Genomic DNA, 18368 nt, shown 5'->3' with positions numbered 1-18368 from the left:
TATATCTTTCTTATAAGATATACTATATTATGCTATATACATATATATAATTCTCCATTAGTGGTAATTTCATTAATAATGTTTTCTATATTTCAATGTTTTATAAAAAAAAGTCAATAAAATAACATTTATAAAAGAATGTCAATAAGATAACCCAATATAATGTGATTAAAATGAAAATCCAAAAACTAATATAAATTTGTATTTTAGATTTATTTTTATTGTGGTCATTTAGATAATCATACAAGTTAATAAATTGTATTAATAAATTTAATAGAATAGATGATCCGTTTAAAAAAAGATGTCGCTATCTATTATATATCAAACAAGGATACAAAATGAACACACTCTAACATATAGGAACACCTACAAAATAGTTTTACGACATATCCAAAACAAAAGAAATTATAAATGGTAATTGTTGAAAAAAATAACACCCGCCCAGTCGGGCGGGTTAGAATCTAGTTGTTAATTAGACGAGAAGTCCACCTAGCATATAGGGTACATGTCAACATCATTATCACTACTCTCATCACTGTCTGTTTGTTTTGTGACAAAACCCGGCCCATTTATTAAGCTCGGATCAAATCCGACCCGTTAATTTGCACGTCTGTCTCCTTTTTGTTCTCTCTCATTTATATTCTACGAGTGACTCCGATCCGATCGCTGTTCACCCTTTCTCGTTCACTTGCCTCAGATCTGGCAGCGATCTCAAACCTTCTCCACGTCCTCTCGCATCGATCCTCCTCCTCTCTCTCTCTCTCTCTCTCTCTCTCTCTCTTGGCTATTGACGATCTCGTCCCAGCCGTGGATCTGATTCTCTCCCCGGGAGATTCCCTTGCTGCGATCTGAGGTCAAAACATGGCGGCAGCAAACGCCCCCATCACGATGAAGGAGATCCTAACGGTAAGCTCCTCCTCCTCCTCCTCCGTCTCCATTTTTAGAAACATATGTATATTCTAGCTAGTTTTTGGCTCAAGTCTCTGATCTCTGAACGATTTGGTTATGATTGAGATTCCGTTCTCTTGCTGTTTTTGAATCTATGCTCGATCGTTGCCGTATCAAGTCATTTTTTCTGGATCGATAGTTTGTGTAATGCATGTCTCTGATCAGATCTGTGTTACCTCAATGTATAGTGTGCTGATTCACTCGGATCTCGTAACTGATTTCATGAAACTATGTGACTTGACGCTTTGTTTTTGATTCTTTTTTTTTTTCCAGCTACCGAGCGTTGGGATCAATCAGCAGTTCATTACGTTTACTAATGTCACTATGGAGTCTGATAAGTACATATGTGTGCGAGAGACTGCGCCGCAGAACAGCGTTGTGATTATTGATATGAATATGCCTATGCAGCCTCTAAGGAGACCTATCACTGCAGATTCTGCTCTTATGAACCCAAACTCTAGGATCCTTGCTTTGAAAGGTATTTGTCTTTTTTCCTTCTATTAATAAATCGTGCACATAGAGTAGTTTCCTTTTGATGATTTTTCTTGAAGTATCATTAATAACTCCTACTTAGTTTGAACGAGTACGTGCCTGTTGTGATGCATTATTTGATAGAAAAACTTCAGTAACGCAGACATCAGGGTAGAGTTCTATGGTTTCTGACATGTGATATCTTACATGGTTGTGTTTGTGTCAATTAGGTCTGTAGTGGATGTTTCCTCCTTTGTTGCTCACTTTTTTTTTCTTTAATTTGTGTATAGCTCAAGTTCCAGGAACTACTCAGGATCATCTACAGATATTTAACATCGAAGCAAAAGCAAAGTTGAAGTCTCATCAGATGCCTGAGCAGGTGAGCACCGAAACGAACTCTTTGTTACTCGGTATCTTTCATGTTGTACTTAGATTTATTTTGGATATTAACCGCCCATGTTTTATAGGTTGCTTTTTGGAAATGGATTACACCAAAGATGTTGGGTCTGGTCACACAAACTTCCGTGTATCATTGGTCGATTGAAGGTTTTAAATATTAAATTAGTGTCATCTTCGTCATACATTCTATATGTTGTTTCTAATTTTGCTCGCATATTTCCAGGTGAATCTGAGCCAGTTAAGATGTTTGATAGAACGGCCAATTTGGCAAACAATCAAATTATTAACTACAAGTGCTCTCCTAATGAGAAGTGGTTGGTGCTAATTGGAATTGCTCCTGGCTCTCCTGAGGTAGGTTTACTGCGCCACATATTAGTCTGAGTGGAGACATCATAGTGACAGTCATTTTATATGTTCTTGACTGGTCTTTTCATTATTATCTTCTGTAGAGACCACAATTGGTAAAAGGGAATATGCAGCTTTTCTCTGTGGATCAACAGCGGAGCCAGGCCCTTGAAGCACATGCTGCTTCATTTGCCCAGTTTAAGGTAAACTATGTGGTTCTTTTGTTAGTTCATTCCGTGGTTTGATCCTGAACTGTAGTAAGACAAGTAACATTATTAATGATAGGTCCCTGGGAATGAGAATCCTTCTATTCTTATATCCTTTGCAAGCAAGAGCTTTAATGCTGGACAGATAACATCAAAATTACATGTCATTGAGCTTGGTGCCCAACCAGGTTAGCTTCCTTGGCTGTTCTATATTTAAATGGTTATTTATTTAGGGTATTTTGTTACATTTTAGTTGGTAATCATCTGATGTCTAAAGGTGGCCTTTTTCTTCAGGAAAACCGTCATTTACAAAGAAGCAGGCAGATCTCTTTTTCCCCCCAGATTTTGCTGATGATTTTCCTGTAGCGATGCAGGTTTGTACTTGCATTAGAAGTTCAGTTAACGTCAGTAAATTTCTGGTGAAAATTTCATGACACCATTTTCTCCTTTTTCTGACAGGTCTCTCACAAATTTAACTTGATATACGTCATCACCAAGCTTGGCTTGTTGTTTGTATACGATTTAGAGACGGCTTCTGCGATCTACAGAAATCGGATAAGTCCAGACCCAATTTTCTTAACTTCTGAAGCTTCCTCAGTTGGGGGTTTCTATGCCATTAATAGACGAGGACAAGTTCTTTTGGCTACAGTAAATGAGGCTACGATAATACCTTTTATTAGCGGTCAAGTATGTTTTACCTTTTTTCAATTTTTCTTGATACAGTCTATCTATTTGATCATGACATGCTAAGAACTCTATGCTTTTGTTTAACAGTTGAACAATTTGGAGCTTGCTGTCAATCTTGCTAAAAGAGGAAACCTCCCTGGTGCAGAAAACTTGGTATGTGATGTTTACCTTGGTTCAGATGTGTGGATCTGTTCTCTTGCTGAAGTAATTGTAGTTAACGAAAGCAACCTGGACGAAAATGAGTTATTCGTTGATGTGAAAGTCCTCATATTCTGTTTGGATGTTGCAGGTTGTCCAACGGTTCCAGGAGTTATTTGCTCAAACAAAGTACAAGGAGGCTGCTGAGCTTGCTGCTGAATCTCCTCAGGGGATTCTACGGACACCAGATACTGTGGCTAAATTCCAGGTATTTACTCTTTATTCCAAGTAATCCTCTGTGAACATGCTATCTACTATTATATTTAAGTAACACCAATATAAAACAACATCGCACTATTCAACTTTGCAGAGTGTTCCTGTACAAGCAGGGCAAACTCCTCCGTTGTTACAGTATTTTGGGACCCTTTTAACTAGAGGGAAGCTCAATTCATACGAGTCTTTGGAACTATCTCGCCTTGTTGTGAATCAAAACAAGAAGAACCTCTTGGAAAACTGGTTGGCAGAGGATAAGTTAGAATGCAGTGAAGAACTTGGAGACCTTGTCAAGGTAATCATAAAATTGACCGTTGTCTTTTAATGTCTCCTTTAGCATGTTGTAATGATAATCTTTTTTTCTGTTCCAGACTGTGGATAATGACCTTGCTCTGAAAATATACATCAAAGCTCGAGCTACTCCAAAAGTTGTAGCAGCTTTTGCAGAGCGAAGGGAGTTTGACAAAATACTGATTTACTCAAAGCAGGTACGTAATAAATTAAAAGGTTCCCCCTCCCCTGTTATGGTTACCCGGAAGTTAATTGTGCTGAAAATGAAAGACTGTTTCATACTGTGCTTTAGGTTGGGTACACGCCTGATTACATGTTTCTTCTACAAACAATACTCCGTACGGATCCTCAGGTTAGTGTGGTGCATTTTTGATAGTAGCAAGTAGCAACATATTAAACTTTGGAAAGACTTGTTTATTGGATGCTTGCTGCGTAAACACGAGAGTAGTCATGAATCGATTAACTTCTAATGATTAATTTTAACCTGATATTGTTTATATTACAGGGAGCAGTGAATTTTGCTTTAATGATGTCCCAAATGGAAGGAGGTTGTCCAGTTGACTACAACACCATCACTGATCTTTTCCTTCAGGTCGGTAAATAAGTATAACTAGTGTATAAAACAATATTCATAGCTCGTTACAAGAGAGTTAATACTGAGCTAATTTACTTGTGCATATACAGAGAAATCTGATCCGCGAGGCGACTGCTTTCCTTCTCGATGTTTTGAAGCCAAATTTACCTGAGCATTCTTTTCTGCAAACTAAGGTTGACAAGAGTTCCACCTTGTATCTAGTCTGCTTTCTCTATTCGTTAGCCTTCTAAGACCTTTTACTTCACTGTCAAATTAGGTTCTGGAGATCAATTTGGTAACCTTTCCTAATGTGGCTGATGCAATTTTAGCAAATGGAATGTTCAGCCACTATGACCGCGCTCGTGTTGCTCAGCTCTGTGAAAAGGCTGGACTCTATATCCAATCTTTAAAGGTTGTTGCTTAATGTTTACTTTTTTTTGTTGGCTAATAGATGTTTTTATTTTTTATTTTTATCTCTTAACTTCTGTCCTTTGTTTGTGCAGCACTACTCAGAGTTACCTGACATAAAACGTGTGATTGTGAACACACATGCTATTGAGCCACAGGTAATACCTCCGAACTAATTTTTTGTTGCTTAACTCCTGGATGATCGAGTTGTTGAATATTTGTCTGCTCCATGCAGGCTCTTGTTGAGTTTTTTGGTACCCTTTCCAGCGAATGGGCTATGGAGTGCATGAAGGATCTTCTGCTGGTCAACCTGAGAGGCAACCTTCAGATAATCGTTCAGGTAAGAGCTGTGTTGTAGTATGGTATGAATTTTATTGTTTAATGTGACACTGATGTGTTCATATCCTTACAGGCTTGCAAGGAGTACTGTGAGCAACTCGGTGTTGATTCATGTATTAAACTCTTTGAGCAATTCAAGTCGTACGAAGGGCTATACTTTTTCCTCGGTTCATATTTGAGTATGAGGTGATTTGTCAAGAATCTAGTCAGTCATTTTAATAAGCACAAACCTTGAGTTTGTATTCTGATGATAAACAATCTTTTCCGTCTGTGCTATAGTGAGGATCCAGAGATCCACTTCAAGTACATTGAAGCAGCTGCCAAGACTGGTCAAATAAAGGAGGTTGAGCGTGTGACTAGAGAGTCTAACTTTTATGATGCTGAAAAGACGAAGAACTTTTTGATGGAAGCCAAGCTTCCTGATGCCCGACCTTTGATAAATGTCTGCGACCGGTTCGGCTTCGTCCCTGATCTTACTCATTACCTGTACACAAACAACATGCTTCGTTACATTGAAGGTTACGTTCAGAAGGTATGGAGTTTCTCGAGACTTTCGTTAATGTGTGGAAGTTTGGCATTTTATGCTTAAATAATTATAATGTGATTCACTTTGCAGGTGAATCCTGGAAATGCTCCCTTAGTTGTGGGGCAGTTGCTTGATGACGAATGCCCTGAAGATTTTATTAAAGGCCTCATTCTCTCTGTTCGTTCCTTGCTTCCTGTTGAACCCCTTGTTGAGGAATGTGAGAAGAGGTGTGAAATCTTTTCAGTCATCTTTGTTTCCGTCCATATGCCCCTTAGTTCTTAAAGCTCTAATATGTATTTGTCTACTCTATTCAGAAATCGACTCCGTCTTCTCACTCAGTTCTTGGAGCATCTAGTGAGTGAGGGAAGCCAAGATGTGCATGTCCATAATGCCTTGGGTAAAATTATCATAGACAGTAACAACAACCCTGAGCATTTCCTGACCACCAACCCCTACTACGACTCTAAGGTTGTGGGTAAGTACTGTGAGAAGCGGGATCCCACCCTGGCTGTTGTGGCATACAGAAGAGGACAATGTGATGATGAACTCATCAATGTCACCAACAAGAACTCTTTGTTCAAGTTACAAGCCAGGTATTTGATTACTGCTAACCAAACTTCTTACTTATTCCACAGTGGTTCATCTGTAGTCTGCTTATGCACGGTTTTCCAACTGCAGGTATGTAGTGGAGAGGATGGATGGTGACCTCTGGGATAAGGTTCTTGTGGAAGAAAACGAATATAGAAGACAACTTATTGACCAAGTTGTGTCTACTGCTTTACCTGAAAGCAAGAGCCCCGAGCAAGTTTCTGCAGCTGTTAAAGCATTCATGACTGCTGATCTACCGCATGAGCTTATCGAGCTTCTTGAAAAGATTGTGCTTCAAAATTCTGCCTTCAGTGGAAACTTCAATCTGCAAAATCTGTTAATATTGACAGCTATCAAGGCGGATCCGTCTAGAGTTATGGATTACATCAACAGGCTAGATAATTTTGATGGTCCGGCTGTTGGAGAAGTGGCGGTTGATGCTCAACTGTATGAGGAAGCATTTGCTATTTTCAAGAAGTTTAACCTAAATGTCCAGGCTGTCAACGTATTGTTGGATCACGTTAGAAGCATTGAGCGTGCCGTTGAGTTTGCTTTCCGGGTCGAAGAAGATTCTGTTTGGACCCAAGTCGCAAAGGCTCAACTCAGGGATGGACTTCTCAGTGATGCAATTGAGTCCTTTATCCGAGCTGATGATGCCACTCATTTCCTAGAGGTCATCCGGGCCGCTGAAGATACTAATGTTTATGATGACTTGGTCAGATACCTTCTTATGGTTAGACAGAAGGTGAAGGAACCCAAGGTTGACAGTGAGCTCATCTATGCTTATGCAAAGATTGAAAGGTTGGGTGAGATAGAAGAATTTATTCTGATGCCAAACGTTGCTAACCTACCAAATGTGGGTGATCGCCTGTATGACGAAGCTCTGTATGAAGCTGCAAAAATAATTTATGCGTTCACATCGAACTGGGCCAAGTTAGCCGTCACACTTGTGAAGTTGCAGCAGTTCCAGAGTGCTGTTGATGCTGCAAGGAAAGCAAACAGCGCAAAAACATGGAAGGAAGTTTGCTTTGCTTGTGTTGATGCTGAAGAATTCCGGCTGGCTCAAATATGTGGACTTAACATTATCATACAGGTGAGAATAAACACCTGGTTTTTTTTTTTAAGTTTTCGTCAGTTTTAGGATGATATTATTTATGATCCCTCGGTTAAATCTTTTTGTCCTCTTAACAGGTGGATGACTTGGAAGAAGTTAGCGAGTACTACCAAAACAGAGGATGCTTCAATGAATTAATCTCACTGATGGAGAGTGGACTTGGTCTGGAACGGGCTCACATGGGGATCTTCACCGAGTTGGGTGTACTGTACGCCAGATATCGCTATGAGAAGCTTATGGAACACATCAAGTTGTTCTCGACTCGCCTCAATATTCCCAAGCTTATACGTGCATGTGATGAGCAACAGCATTGGCAGGAACTTACCTATCTTTACATTCAGTATGATGAGTTTGACAACGCTGCAACCACTGTCATGAACCATTCTCCTGAAGCATGGGAGCACATGCAATTCAAAGACATTGTCGCCAAGGTTGCGAATGTCGAGCTTTACTACAAGGCCGTTCACTTCTACTTGCAAGAGCACCCTGATATAATCAACGATCTTCTCAATGTGCTTGCTCTGCGGTTAGACCACACACGTGTCGTTGATATTATGCGAAAGGTTCGAGGCTGACCCTTGAATTTTTTATATTTTTCCGTGTCTAAGTAATGATTGATTTCTGATGATTTTCTCTCCCTGATTCTCAGGCTGGTCAGTTGCGCCTTATTAAGCCGTACATGGTTGCAGTTCAGAGCAACAATGTTTCTGCTGTAAATGAAGCTCTGAATGAGATATACGTAGAGGAAGAAGACTATGACAGGTTGCGCGAGTCTACTGATTTGCATGACAGCTTTGACCAGATAGGCCTCGCTCAGAAGGTAAGAATTTGCAACTACCTATCGAGTATACGTTTTACACCTTTCCTTATATTATTTCTAATTAATCTTCTCGCGAATGGTACGAACAGATTGAGAAACACGAGCTCGTGGAAATGAGACGTGTAGCTGCGTATATCTACAAGAAAGCTGGTAGATGGAAGCAATCAATTGCTTTGTCGAAGAAAGATAACATGTACAAGGACTGTATGGAAACTGCTTCACAATCCGGCGACCATGACCTTGCAGAACAGCTTCTGGTTTACTTCATTGAACAGGTATGTGTTTCAAGCACAATTACATCAAATTATCCTCCTCTAGCGTTTTGGTATGTGGTAAAATAGAAGATGAAAGTAAGAAAATCCTTTTTTATTTTAATTATTATTACAGGGGAAAAAGGAATGCTTTGCCACATGTCTATTTGTGTGTTATGACTTAATCCGACCAGATGTTGCTCTAGAACTTGCTTGGATCAATAACATGATTGACTTTGCCTTCCCGTATCTCCTCCAGGTGACTTTTCTTCCTAATTACTCAAACGAGATATGAACCATATAAATATATGATTAAATTCTATTTCTCCTCCTTTTTATGGCAGTTTATCCGAGAATACTCTGGCAAAGTGGATGAACTGATCAAGGACAAGATAGAGGCACAGAAAGAAGTGAAGGCCAAAGAGCAGGAAGAGAAGGATGTCATGTCCCAACAGGTACTACTTTCCACAGCTACACTCATACATTATCCCGTAAAGTGTTAAATAAAAAGACTTACGTTTTGATTTTTTTATGAAAACAGAACATGTACGCACAATTATTGCCACTGGCTCTACCTGCACCACCGATGCCAGGAATGGGAGGAGGTCCAGGTATGGGAGGCGGTTATGGTCCGCCACCACCGATGGGTGGAATGCCAGGAATGCCTCCGATGCCACCATATGGAATGCCACCGATGGGCGGCTACTAAGACTATCAGAAACAAAAGCTATCCGTTCAAGTAATCAGTTGAGCAATCTCTACCACGGTGGTATTCGTCGGAATGTTTTTTTCGTTGTTTGATTTTATAGGTATGTGTGGATAAAAATCTCTCGTACTTTTGTTTGTAATATTCTTTGGGGGGTCTTTTAGGTGAGTCATTTTTGGTTTAAGGACACATTTTATTACATTTCTTTGGAGCGGAGAGAGGTGACTCATTGATAGTCTTATCATTTACTTTGACCTTGTTTCATGTTGGTTCTTTATTTGAGCTTATTGTTTTTCACTTATAAATTTCCATCATTTTAAGAATTTGAAGAAAGTAACAAGAAACCATGAAAAATATCAGTGACAAAGATAGAGGTAATACAAATGCAAGGGCATGGCAAACAATTGAAAATGAACTTCCAGCGAATGGTGACACAAGTTATGCCCATCTTTACTTGATGTCTTCTTCTTCGTAGTATCCTTCATCAATTTCAGAGGCTAAAATGATGTTCTCAACAGTTTGCCTTCCTTCGATGCATTTTGTTTTGGCAGAGCTAGTTAAGTCACCAACCTTACCATAACCATTTCTCCAGTATATTCTTATGTGTTTTCTCTAAGTACATATTGTGATTAAACAAAGTAACATCCTTTGACCCAAAAGAAAAAAACAAGTAACATCAAGCAAAAGATGGAAGCCAAACTTGTGGTCTGAAGTGTGCTTATACTGAGTCTGGTGATGTGGCAAATTCAAAGTAGCAGCAAATATCTGCTGCAACGCATCTTTAATCAATGTGGTCTTCCAGGAATCTCCAAGTAGTCTGTGTATTATCAGTGGATGCACAAATGTTTCCGGGAGTAGCTGACTTGGGCGATTTCCTTATGACTTTCTCGTAAACTATGGTAAACTGAATTCACTATAAAAGGTATTAATTGTGCTTCAAGAAAGTTATCTGTCACAAGATGGATCAACATTTCACTTTTGATACAAGTTTTGCATGTTTTTATATTATTTTGACTTTAGGTAATTATGTCAATAATGAATACTAACACGGAGTCACCTACACATATTGGATAACTGGTAGGAATTCAATTTTTTCAGGTTCTTTTCATGTGTACTCCACCAGTCATGTGGTGACCATGAGAGCATTAAGTAATTGAAGATTGTGTAGAAGAGGTACTATTTAAGTTAGTCTAGTATCATGACCATTTCATCAAAATACAAGCTCATAATTTTAAGTGTATTGTTGAACAATGGAAGGCAAAGGTGTGATTTTAAGTGTGCTCATAATGAGTCTGGTCCTGGTGCAAATTCAAGTAGAAGCAAGAGTCTGCTGCCCATCCCAATCAAGTAGAAATGCCTTTAACATATGCCGTCTTCAGATACCCAAGTCAATTTGTCTACCCGCTAGCGGATGCATAGAAGTTTCCGGAAATGTCTGCCCTTCAGGATATCCCAACGACATTCTCGAAAACTCTGGTAAAAAGTGAACTCATTTTTATATGATTTATTGTGCAGTACCAAGATGGATCAAGATTTCATTCTGAAGCAAGTTTGCGTATATTTTCCTTTAAGGTAATAATGTCAACGAATACTGCAAGTTGGGGTGTACATCCTCGGTGTGTGGTGCCATGACCACTGTCCATAACTCGGGTAAAGCATTCCACCAAGCTCCTAAGTGATCACTATTATTATTATTTTGTTGGAACAATAGACATGACAAGAATAATAGTAATACATTTGAATTTTGTTTGACGTGACTAGGTGCAAGTGAAGTTGTGAATGAAGCGTTTGAACAGTGTGCCAAAGCATGTGCTACTTTCTGCAACAAGGGCTCTATTAAGCCTGAAGCTGAAACTGCCTAAAGAAGCATATCTACGAAGGGGAGTATCACATCCAAGCGTTTGTTGGTCTTGTATGAAATGTGCTAAAAATGCTAGACTTTGTACTGCTAGTATTTTAATGAGTTGTTTCTGGTTTGTGTATGCTTTTAGAAGGTTAACGATCCTAGATTGTATACGCCTTCTACTTGCTATCATCTAAATAAATGAATAATGTGTGGGCTTTTTTACCGTACATATTTATCGAAACCATTTACAACATGATTAGGTGTCACATCTACGATATTATAAGCAAGTATAGCATCACCATTTCACCAATACAAGCTTAACTATGTTTTCCTCTACAAATAGTGTGGTCAAACAAGAAATCAATTACAAGATGGAAGCTAATAGTAACATTTGCAACATCTGATAATAGCAACCATCCATTCATCTTAAAGGTTTCTCAGCTGAATCTAACTTAAGAGCATCTCAATTATCACTAAGCAATCACCGATTCATCTCAAGGTCTCTGAGAAAAAACATGTGAATAAACAAAACGCTTAAATAGAAACATAACGTTGTACTAATTTGGTCCAAACGAAACATTCAAACCGAAACTCAAGAACAGAGTTTGGTTAAAATTAAAAACAAAGAAACACAGAAACATGGTCTGTTCGAAAACGCTACTTAGATCGCTGTCTCATCTTTCGTCTCTTCCTCTTCAATCTCCTCATACGCTTCTTCTTCCACTGATACAATCCAAACAAACACTTTCAACTTCTAGATTCTTACCAATGTAGAGAATCTATTAAGATAACTAATACCTATCACTCACCTTAGCCCTCATGCTGAATCAACAGAAGATAAACCCTTCACTTCTCAGACTATATGCAGCGAACTCTCAACAAAGAAGCGGCCGAGAAGTCGAAAAGATTTTGAACATTACGCTCTTACTGCTTCTTATATATGACAGCAAAACCCTAATGGATAGAGACTCGTTTTCTGCTTTTTCTTATTGGGCTGATCAATGCCAACTAAAGGCCCAGAAAGCCCATATTTTCCTTTGCCAATCATCTTGGGTACTATTGACTAACTCAAGACTTATATTTGAACTTTTTTTTCAGACTTATATTTGGTTAACTATATTGCAGTTGTAAAATATTTACACTATTTGAGCAACTCCAATGACAAATTCTCACAATTAGATTCTCAAAAAGATAAATAATATACATATATAATTCAAAAAAAAAATTTATAAATATTTAATTGTGACTATCTTAAAAGTTTAAAACTAGCAGAAATCTAACCGAAACTATCTAATCGTTTGTCATCAAAGTACAACGAGATCTTTTAGTTATAAAAATAATAAATATCTGCAGAAGAAGTGATAAAAAACTTCACTGTCATTGATTAAGACATTTACACAAAAATATTTTCAAAGAAAATGTAACCATTAATTCCCTTCCATTCATGTCTGTGGGTAACAAATATCTTTACTCACTATCAAGTCACCTTCCAGTCTCATTGCAACGACACGGACGAGTCGACTCGGATCGAGACTCGGCAGAGGGGGCAACTCGACTCGGCCATAAGCCACCGATCCACACATTCGCAGTGGTAACAGTGGCGACACAGAGGAAGCACTTTCACCTTCTCTCCCTCTTCGAGACCACCGAGGCATATGCAACACTCCCTCTCTTCCTCCTCAGCATCTTCTCTCCGGCATAGCACCACCGGCAAACTCCGAATCTCCGCCGGGTCAAGACCTCCGCCAACGCACGGCGTGAATATCGGAGGAGGCGGCGCGTTGAGGTTGACGGGATCGCGAACAAGGCAGCTCCGGTGGATGTAGAGAGTGATCACGGCGAAGAAGAGGATGACGGAGAATAGAACCATGACGGAGAATATTGTCCGGCCGTGAAACTGGAAGTTCCGGTCGTCGTACTGGTTCTCGTGCCAGTACAAAAGCATTGAAGCTCTTGGAGGCGGTGATGATGACGTCATTTCTCGTCTGGCTTTTATAGATGTTTTTTTTTGGTCGTTGCTCGTAAGCGCGCAATGTGTGCATTATATATACACACTTTGTTGCTAGTCACGTGATTGAACATTGATAATTTTAATACTCTCTGATAAAATTAAGCAGAGCGAATATTAATTAGAGTTAATAGCTTCCACGAGTAGTAGTAATAGAATCAAGTTTGGAGGAAAGTGGATTTTACAATTGTTTTTACTTTTCTTCAAGTGTTTTTGAGACCTACGTTAGCTAAAGACCAGAGTAGGCGCCATGCACGTTATGTTTTCTTAACCATCACTAATAGTATAGTTTAATCACTAAAACATGACTGAAAACATAGTGCCTAGCTAGCTTAATTATTAGCATACTAAAAGATATTCGAATTAACTTACTTTACATCATATCATCTATTGAAAAACAAGAATAAACTCGTGTATATTAACTAAGATTGAAAGAAAAAGGCTAGTATATGTTCAAAAAAAAAAGGGCTAGTCATGCATGCAAAGTTTCAAACGCCATGTTTACGTATGTTAAACAAATAACATACCAGTGACTCATATCCCACTCCCAAAGAGTGTCAAAATTAAGTTTTCTCAAATTAAAGAGTTTATCATATCATTTCCATCAGCAAGTTTAGACGGATCGGATTAAAGACAATCATTGAAATTCAAGCAAAGAAAAAAAGACAATCATTGAGACTGGTTAAAATTAATTCAAGCGTGTTTTTAGTTATATATATGTGTCAAACGGTGAAGATATTTTTGTGAACTTAACTTTCTACAAGTCGCAGGAAGATTTCGGCCAAAAGTTTATAGTACTCGTATCGTAAGAAAAGATAGTGATTAGGCAAGGAGTGGCATATTAATTGGCGTGAGACAGCAAAAGGACATATACTAATAGACAAGACACGGCACGATAACGAATACTACATAGTCCACGACCTAACTCGTTTGGGATGATCTCTCTTACCTTTACCTAACTATTAGCCTACTCACCTCTCACCTTAATTACATTCCACTACTAAAGTTTTTCACTTCTCTCCTACTACAAATTTACAATTTATTACCACAGCGTAACTTATATGATTCCACTTACATAAAACATTTTTTCCAATTATGACATTAATAAGCTATCTCTATAAACAGATAAGGTCTCATCTTTTGTGTTCTTTTCCAGGACATTCGTGCAAATTGTAGAAATTGGTCCGTTCTCTCTGTTTCTCCGTTTCAATAAACCACAATCTGTTTCCAAAGATTGTATAATGTGCAAATGAATTGGTTATCCTGGCACTAGTTGTTTAAACCAATTTCGATGCAAACTTTTATTTTTTTAAATAAAGATTTTTAAATACGAACTTTATAAATGTGAGAGATAATATATATATCTGCTTAAGATTCATAATTCTAAGGTTTATCTCTGTGCTTACTTTATATATCATTGGACTTTTCATCAACTTTTTGCAATTTAAGAGTGTTTGGAGGTAATAAAGAAGTGAACACTATGGGACACCGGACAAGGCAGGGGGGGCCTATTCATCATTTGTGCTGGCTTGAGCTTTTTCTTGACAATTACATGATTGTCTCGTGGGTTTGAGTCCAAACTCGTAGGTAAGTCATAATGATATACAGTACTGCTCTGTCTCTGACGTTTTGTCGGTTTTCTCTATGTTGTTCACTTGGTTGCTTTGGGGCCTTTTAAAAGCAAAAAAAAAAGGTAAAAAGACACTATCAGAGCCAGGTTTCGATCCTGGGACCTGTGGGTTATGGGCCCACCACGCTTCCGCTGCGCCACTCTGATGTGTTGATTGCTTTGTATTTCTCGATTACGAATGTACCGTAGGATTGTTGGTTTATCTTTTTACTGAACAAAATCACATAGATAGTCTATAGACATTCCTGACTGAACATCATCTAGTCAATGTACTTTGGTCATCTATTTTATGGTTACTGTTTCGTATACTGTTGATGTCTATAGATGTGTAATTGAGTTCCACTAGTTCTCTTTTCTTGATTTGTTTTCCATCTCAAGATCGTCTAATTTTTTGTGTGTAAGAAGGAAACAGAGTTGTTCAGTTACATAGAAACAAAGAAGCTGGCTTTAAAACAGAGAGTAAGAGAGAAAACACACAAAACTAAACCAGAAACAAGAACCGAAGATCTTAACCAATTCGGATTTGGTCATAGTTTTGTTGCTTTTGTTTTCTTTTCTAGCATAGAGTAGTTGTTCAGTTACAGATGATGACGACATAGCACTCCACTTCACAAAGTAGTCTGATGGCAAAGCTCCACTGAAGTGGTTATGCGATATGTCGATGATTTGCAACGTAGGGAACGAAGCTTGAAGTATCGCCCGTGAAGTCGTTGTTGGAGAGGAGGAATTGTGACAAAGAAAGCCCTGGAGGTCCCATCGATATTCTTTCGAAGTTAACCAAAGTGTTGTTGGAAAGATTCACGTAACGCAAATATGGTAGCGTCCATAACCAGCCAGGAACTTGACCTTTGAGTTTGTTGTTGGAAACGTCAAGATCGGCGAGAAGTTGTGTGGTTTTTAGGAGCTCTGGAAACTCTGTGATACCGCAGCCTGATAAGAAGAGAGATCCTGTCGGAGGAGGATGTGAAACTTGACTCTTTTTTGTTACCGAAACATGGTTGCCTGATAGATCCAATACATATAAGCTCTCGAAATATGATATGAAATCATTCAAGTGGAATGTAGTGGTGGTGTTCAAATGGGATAGGTGAATCTGTGAAAGCATCTTGAGATGCGAGAAGGTGCTAAAGTTAACTGGACCTTGGGTGTTGAGATTGGAAAGGAATAGATACTCAAGGTTGGTTAGTTTAGAAATGGAGCTGGGGATTGGACCTATTAACTTGTTATTGTCAAGGTCTAACTCTCCTAGCTTAGATGGTGAAGAGATATTCCCAAAGTCAAGAGTGCCGTTGAGTTGGTTTTCTCGCAAACGAACAAACATCAAGGAAGGAAGTGTAAAGAGAGAAGAAGGTATGGTTCCGGTGAAAGCGTTGTAAGACCCATCCAATAGGACCAATTTGGACGGTGAAGTAAAGTTAGGAGGAAGTGTACCAGTGAAGTGATTTCCACTGAGTGATATATATGACAACATTGTCAAATTCAGTAGTTCTGAGGGAAAGTTGCCACTGAGCATATTGGAATCAACGATCAAGACTCCCAACTGGTTTAAATCTCCAAAGGAAGAAGGGATGTGACCAGCAAGATGGTTATTAATAAGGCTGAGATAGGTGAGCTGAGAAAGCTTTCCTATTGTGGATGGAATCTGACCAGAAAAATCATTACCATCGAGTTCAAGGATAGTAAGATGAGAAAAGTTTCCAATCCAAGATGGAAGCTGACCCGAAAGTTGGTTATCAGAAAGGTCGAGAGAGGTGAGATGAGAAAGGTTTCTAATCAAAGATGGAATCTGACCTGAAAACTGATTAGTAGAAAGGTCCAGAGAGGTAAGCAGAGAAAGATTTCCAATTGAAGACATGATTTGACCACTAAATTCATTAGATGAAAAGTCTAGAGTGGTTAGAGAATGAAGGTTTTCAAGGTTGACACTGGAATGAAGCCGGCCACGGAGGTAGCTGCAACTAAGGTCTAGCTTGATCACTTCACCAGACTGGGCGTTGCATGTGATACCCTCCCATGTACAACAGTCATCGTTGCTCTCCCATGACTCCGTCTTCGGATGAGGGGTTTTATTAGTACCATTAACATAGCAGTTATAAGGAGAGACAAAAACCTCAAGCTCGTTCTTCAACTGGACAAGCGCCTCCCTTTGTTCCGGACGACACAAATGCCTAATAGGAGGAACCGCAAACACCTTCTCTTGATTGTAAATGAATAAGATAAGAACAGAAAGAGTAACAGGAATGGTACTCTTCGTTATGTTCCAATAGCCTTTCATTTTTCTTTCAGCAATAATTTAAGAGGCAGAAAAGAAGAGGAAAATGTGATGGTAACAAAGCTTACATGCCCCTCTCTTTATATACACAATAATAATAGACTGTATGTACTCCACAAATGAAAACTCACACTGCTTGACTCACCGCTATAACTAGCCTTTTCTACCAAATGTTCTTCACGTCAGTTGCGGAGAGTACAAAAATCTTTGTGATGAATCGTAAATTTCCACAAATTTCTGGTCCCCTTCTTTAATTACATGAAATTTCTAGTCTTATTCTCTGCCCTAGAGTAACGTTTACGGCTATTTTTACAGGTTTGCCAAAGGTTTAGGTTTTCTTTTGGACTATTCCTGATTATACCAATAGCCTTTAGTTCTCATGGTAAATAGTAAAATACTAAATTGAGATAGTACTACTAAACTAGGTGTACCATGTTTAACAAAAACATAACATCAAAGTTTTCAGACGAACAATTATTCTTCCTCTTTTTTATTTCTCGTGAATCCAAAAATGAGAAGTCCAAGCAAAATATGACAAAAAAAAATCAACTCTTACAAAACAGTTTAGATTCAACAATGAAATAATTTATAAGATATGCGCTGAAACCAAAGATTCTGCCAGACATTGCAGAGCAGCTAAGAAAAAAGAAAGAAAGGCCATATCATATTGAGTACCTTCTTGAACTGAAATTCATCAGGCCGAGAATGTCAGGAAAAATCCAGTTTTTGCTCGATCGTGTTCCTGCTTCTTCAATATATAGCAGTAGTTAATCTGTCTCATAAAAAAAAAAGATGGATAGCTTTGGTGTCAGTCATCTAACTTTCATTGTATAAAATATATAGAAAAGGCGATTAGTAATGAGAACCAAACCTCCATACGGAAAAGACTAGTTGGCAACACGAGTCCAGCACCAACCGAAGTTCTAAACGTCTCCAACAACTTTGGAGCAGTTAAGTTTCTAAACTCATTCTCTGATAGCTTTGCCATATTCCCAGCACAAGCAAACACATGCCCGTGCACACCTCTCTCTCTTAACCATCTCACTGGCAAATCAAATGAGAGATCCGCAAATGCAGTCACGGCAGCGTCTCCTCCAACGAAATCTCTTTCGTTATCTCCTTTCCTCTTTGGCTCGTTGGGACCAAGTCCTCTGGTCTTGAATCCCCATAGAGCTGATGGCCCACCTAAAGAGCATACAGGAGACGAATTGCCACCCAAGAAGAACCTCTCTGGCACAGAGGAAGGGCGGTTCTGGTATCCGCTTCCCCATGGGAATGTGACGCCCCCAGAGACACCAAAGTTTAGAGCAGCGTTGTAAAACCCCCACAAAGGAACAGCACACCGAAGATCTATCTCCTAAGAAAACAAACGACAATGGATGCTAAGAACTGTCAGACATCTAAGTTAACATTGACAATGAAGAACGAAGAGGAGACAAACCTGCTTCAAAAAGCGTAGGCTTCGGCTATCAGGAGCAAGACCACCAATCTGAGAAGTAGAGCTGAAAGCGTATCCACTTGTTGGCCT

General features: G+C 38.9%; 4 protein-coding genes, 1 long non-coding RNA gene, 1 other non-coding gene and 1 pseudogene across 6 annotated transcripts; 2 read left to right on the top strand and 5 right to left on the bottom strand.

Annotated features, from left to right (window-relative positions):
• The first annotated feature begins 647 nt into the window (after positions 1 to 647).
• Positions 648 to 9381, top strand: LOC130503966 (clathrin heavy chain 1-like). Its single transcript, XM_056998537.1, has 30 exons — positions 648 to 906; positions 1222 to 1426; positions 1710 to 1798; positions 1887 to 1965; positions 2042 to 2169; positions 2268 to 2366; positions 2449 to 2557; positions 2664 to 2743; positions 2829 to 3056; positions 3144 to 3209; positions 3346 to 3462; positions 3565 to 3762; positions 3839 to 3955; positions 4051 to 4110; positions 4264 to 4350; positions 4443 to 4526; positions 4610 to 4744; positions 4836 to 4898; positions 4976 to 5080; positions 5153 to 5265; positions 5359 to 5611; positions 5696 to 5832; positions 5920 to 6198; positions 6284 to 7286; positions 7385 to 7870; positions 7957 to 8127; positions 8217 to 8402; positions 8515 to 8637; positions 8723 to 8833; positions 8920 to 9381. The coding sequence occupies exons 1-30, from the start codon at positions 862 to 864 to the stop codon at positions 9085 to 9087; spliced, it is 5124 nt and encodes a 1707-aa protein (XP_056854517.1). The 5' UTR covers positions 648 to 861; the 3' UTR covers positions 9088 to 9381.
• Positions 9382 to 10298: 917 nt separating this feature from the next.
• LOC130503969 (thionin-2.2-like) lies at positions 10299 to 11174 on the top strand. Its single transcript, XM_056998540.1, has 3 exons — positions 10299 to 10560; positions 10657 to 10734; positions 10846 to 11174. The coding sequence occupies exons 1-3, from the start codon at positions 10335 to 10337 to the stop codon at positions 10944 to 10946; spliced, it is 405 nt and encodes a 134-aa protein (XP_056854520.1). The 5' UTR covers positions 10299 to 10334; the 3' UTR covers positions 10947 to 11174.
• Positions 11175 to 11448: 274 nt separating this feature from the next.
• Positions 11449 to 11857, bottom strand: LOC130503970 (uncharacterized). The gene is made up of 2 exons (XR_008941080.1): positions 11740 to 11857; positions 11449 to 11653 (listed from the first exon to the last, which is right to left on the bottom strand). It is a non-coding gene; the product is annotated as an uncharacterized LOC130503970 (long non-coding RNA).
• A 362-nt stretch (positions 11858 to 12219) lies between these two features.
• On the bottom strand, positions 12220 to 13074 carry LOC130503964 (RING-H2 finger protein ATL66-like). The gene has a single exon (XM_056998535.1). The coding sequence runs from the start codon at positions 12906 to 12908 to the stop codon at positions 12426 to 12428; it is 483 nt and encodes a 160-aa protein (XP_056854515.1). The 5' UTR covers positions 12909 to 13074; the 3' UTR covers positions 12220 to 12425.
• Positions 13075 to 14643: 1569 nt separating this feature from the next.
• TRNAM-CAU (transfer RNA methionine (anticodon CAU)) lies at positions 14644 to 14715 on the bottom strand. Its single transcript has one exon. It is a non-coding gene; the product is annotated as a tRNA-Met (tRNA).
• Positions 14716 to 14981: 266 nt separating this feature from the next.
• Positions 14982 to 17169, bottom strand: LOC130503968 (receptor-like protein 53; annotated as a pseudogene).
• Positions 17170 to 17299: 130 nt separating this feature from the next.
• Positions 17300 to 18365, bottom strand: LOC130503967 (uncharacterized; the record flags this gene model as incomplete). The annotated part of the gene is made up of 3 exons (XM_056998538.1): positions 17300 to 17612; positions 17712 to 18197; positions 18282 to 18365. Coding segments are annotated over 3 exons (648 nt in total), but the record flags the coding sequence as incomplete, so codon positions are not given.
• Positions 18366 to 18368: the final 3 nt, after the last annotated feature.

Source organism: Raphanus sativus, unplaced genomic scaffold, assembly GCF_000801105.2.
Source record: "Raphanus sativus cultivar WK10039 unplaced genomic scaffold, ASM80110v3 Scaffold1271, whole genome shotgun sequence".
In the NCBI taxonomy this organism is placed as follows: Eukaryota; Viridiplantae; Streptophyta; class Magnoliopsida; order Brassicales; family Brassicaceae; genus Raphanus; species Raphanus sativus.
The sequence above is the reverse complement of the archived record's forward strand: the minus strand, read 5'-3'. Positions and strand labels throughout refer to the sequence as shown.

Bases quoted from the DNA above. Each gene is read 5' to 3' on its own strand.
- LOC130503969 (XM_056998540.1), top strand. From the start codon at position 10,335: ATGGAAGGCAAAGGTGTGATTTTAAGTGTGCTCATAATGAGTCTGGTC. The intron at 10,561-10,656 runs GTAAAAAGTGAA...TTTTCCTTTAAG, and splicing joins CGACATTCTCGAAAACTCTG to GTAATAATGTCAACGAATAC. The intron at 10,735-10,845 runs GTAAAGCATTCC...TGACGTGACTAG, and splicing joins GACCACTGTCCATAACTCGG to GTGCAAGTGAAGTTGTGAAT.
- LOC130503966 (XM_056998537.1), top strand. From the start codon at position 862: ATGGCGGCAGCAAACGCCCCCATCACGATGAAGGAGATCCTAACG. The intron at 907-1,221 runs GTAAGCTCCTCC...TTTTTTTTCCAG, and splicing joins CGATGAAGGAGATCCTAACG to CTACCGAGCGTTGGGATCAA. The intron at 3,057-3,143 runs GTATGTTTTACC...TTTGTTTAACAG, and splicing joins TACCTTTTATTAGCGGTCAA to TTGAACAATTTGGAGCTTGC.
- LOC130503964 (XM_056998535.1), bottom strand. From the start codon at position 12,908: ATGACGTCATCATCACCGCCTCCAAGAGCTTCAATGCTTTTGTACTGG.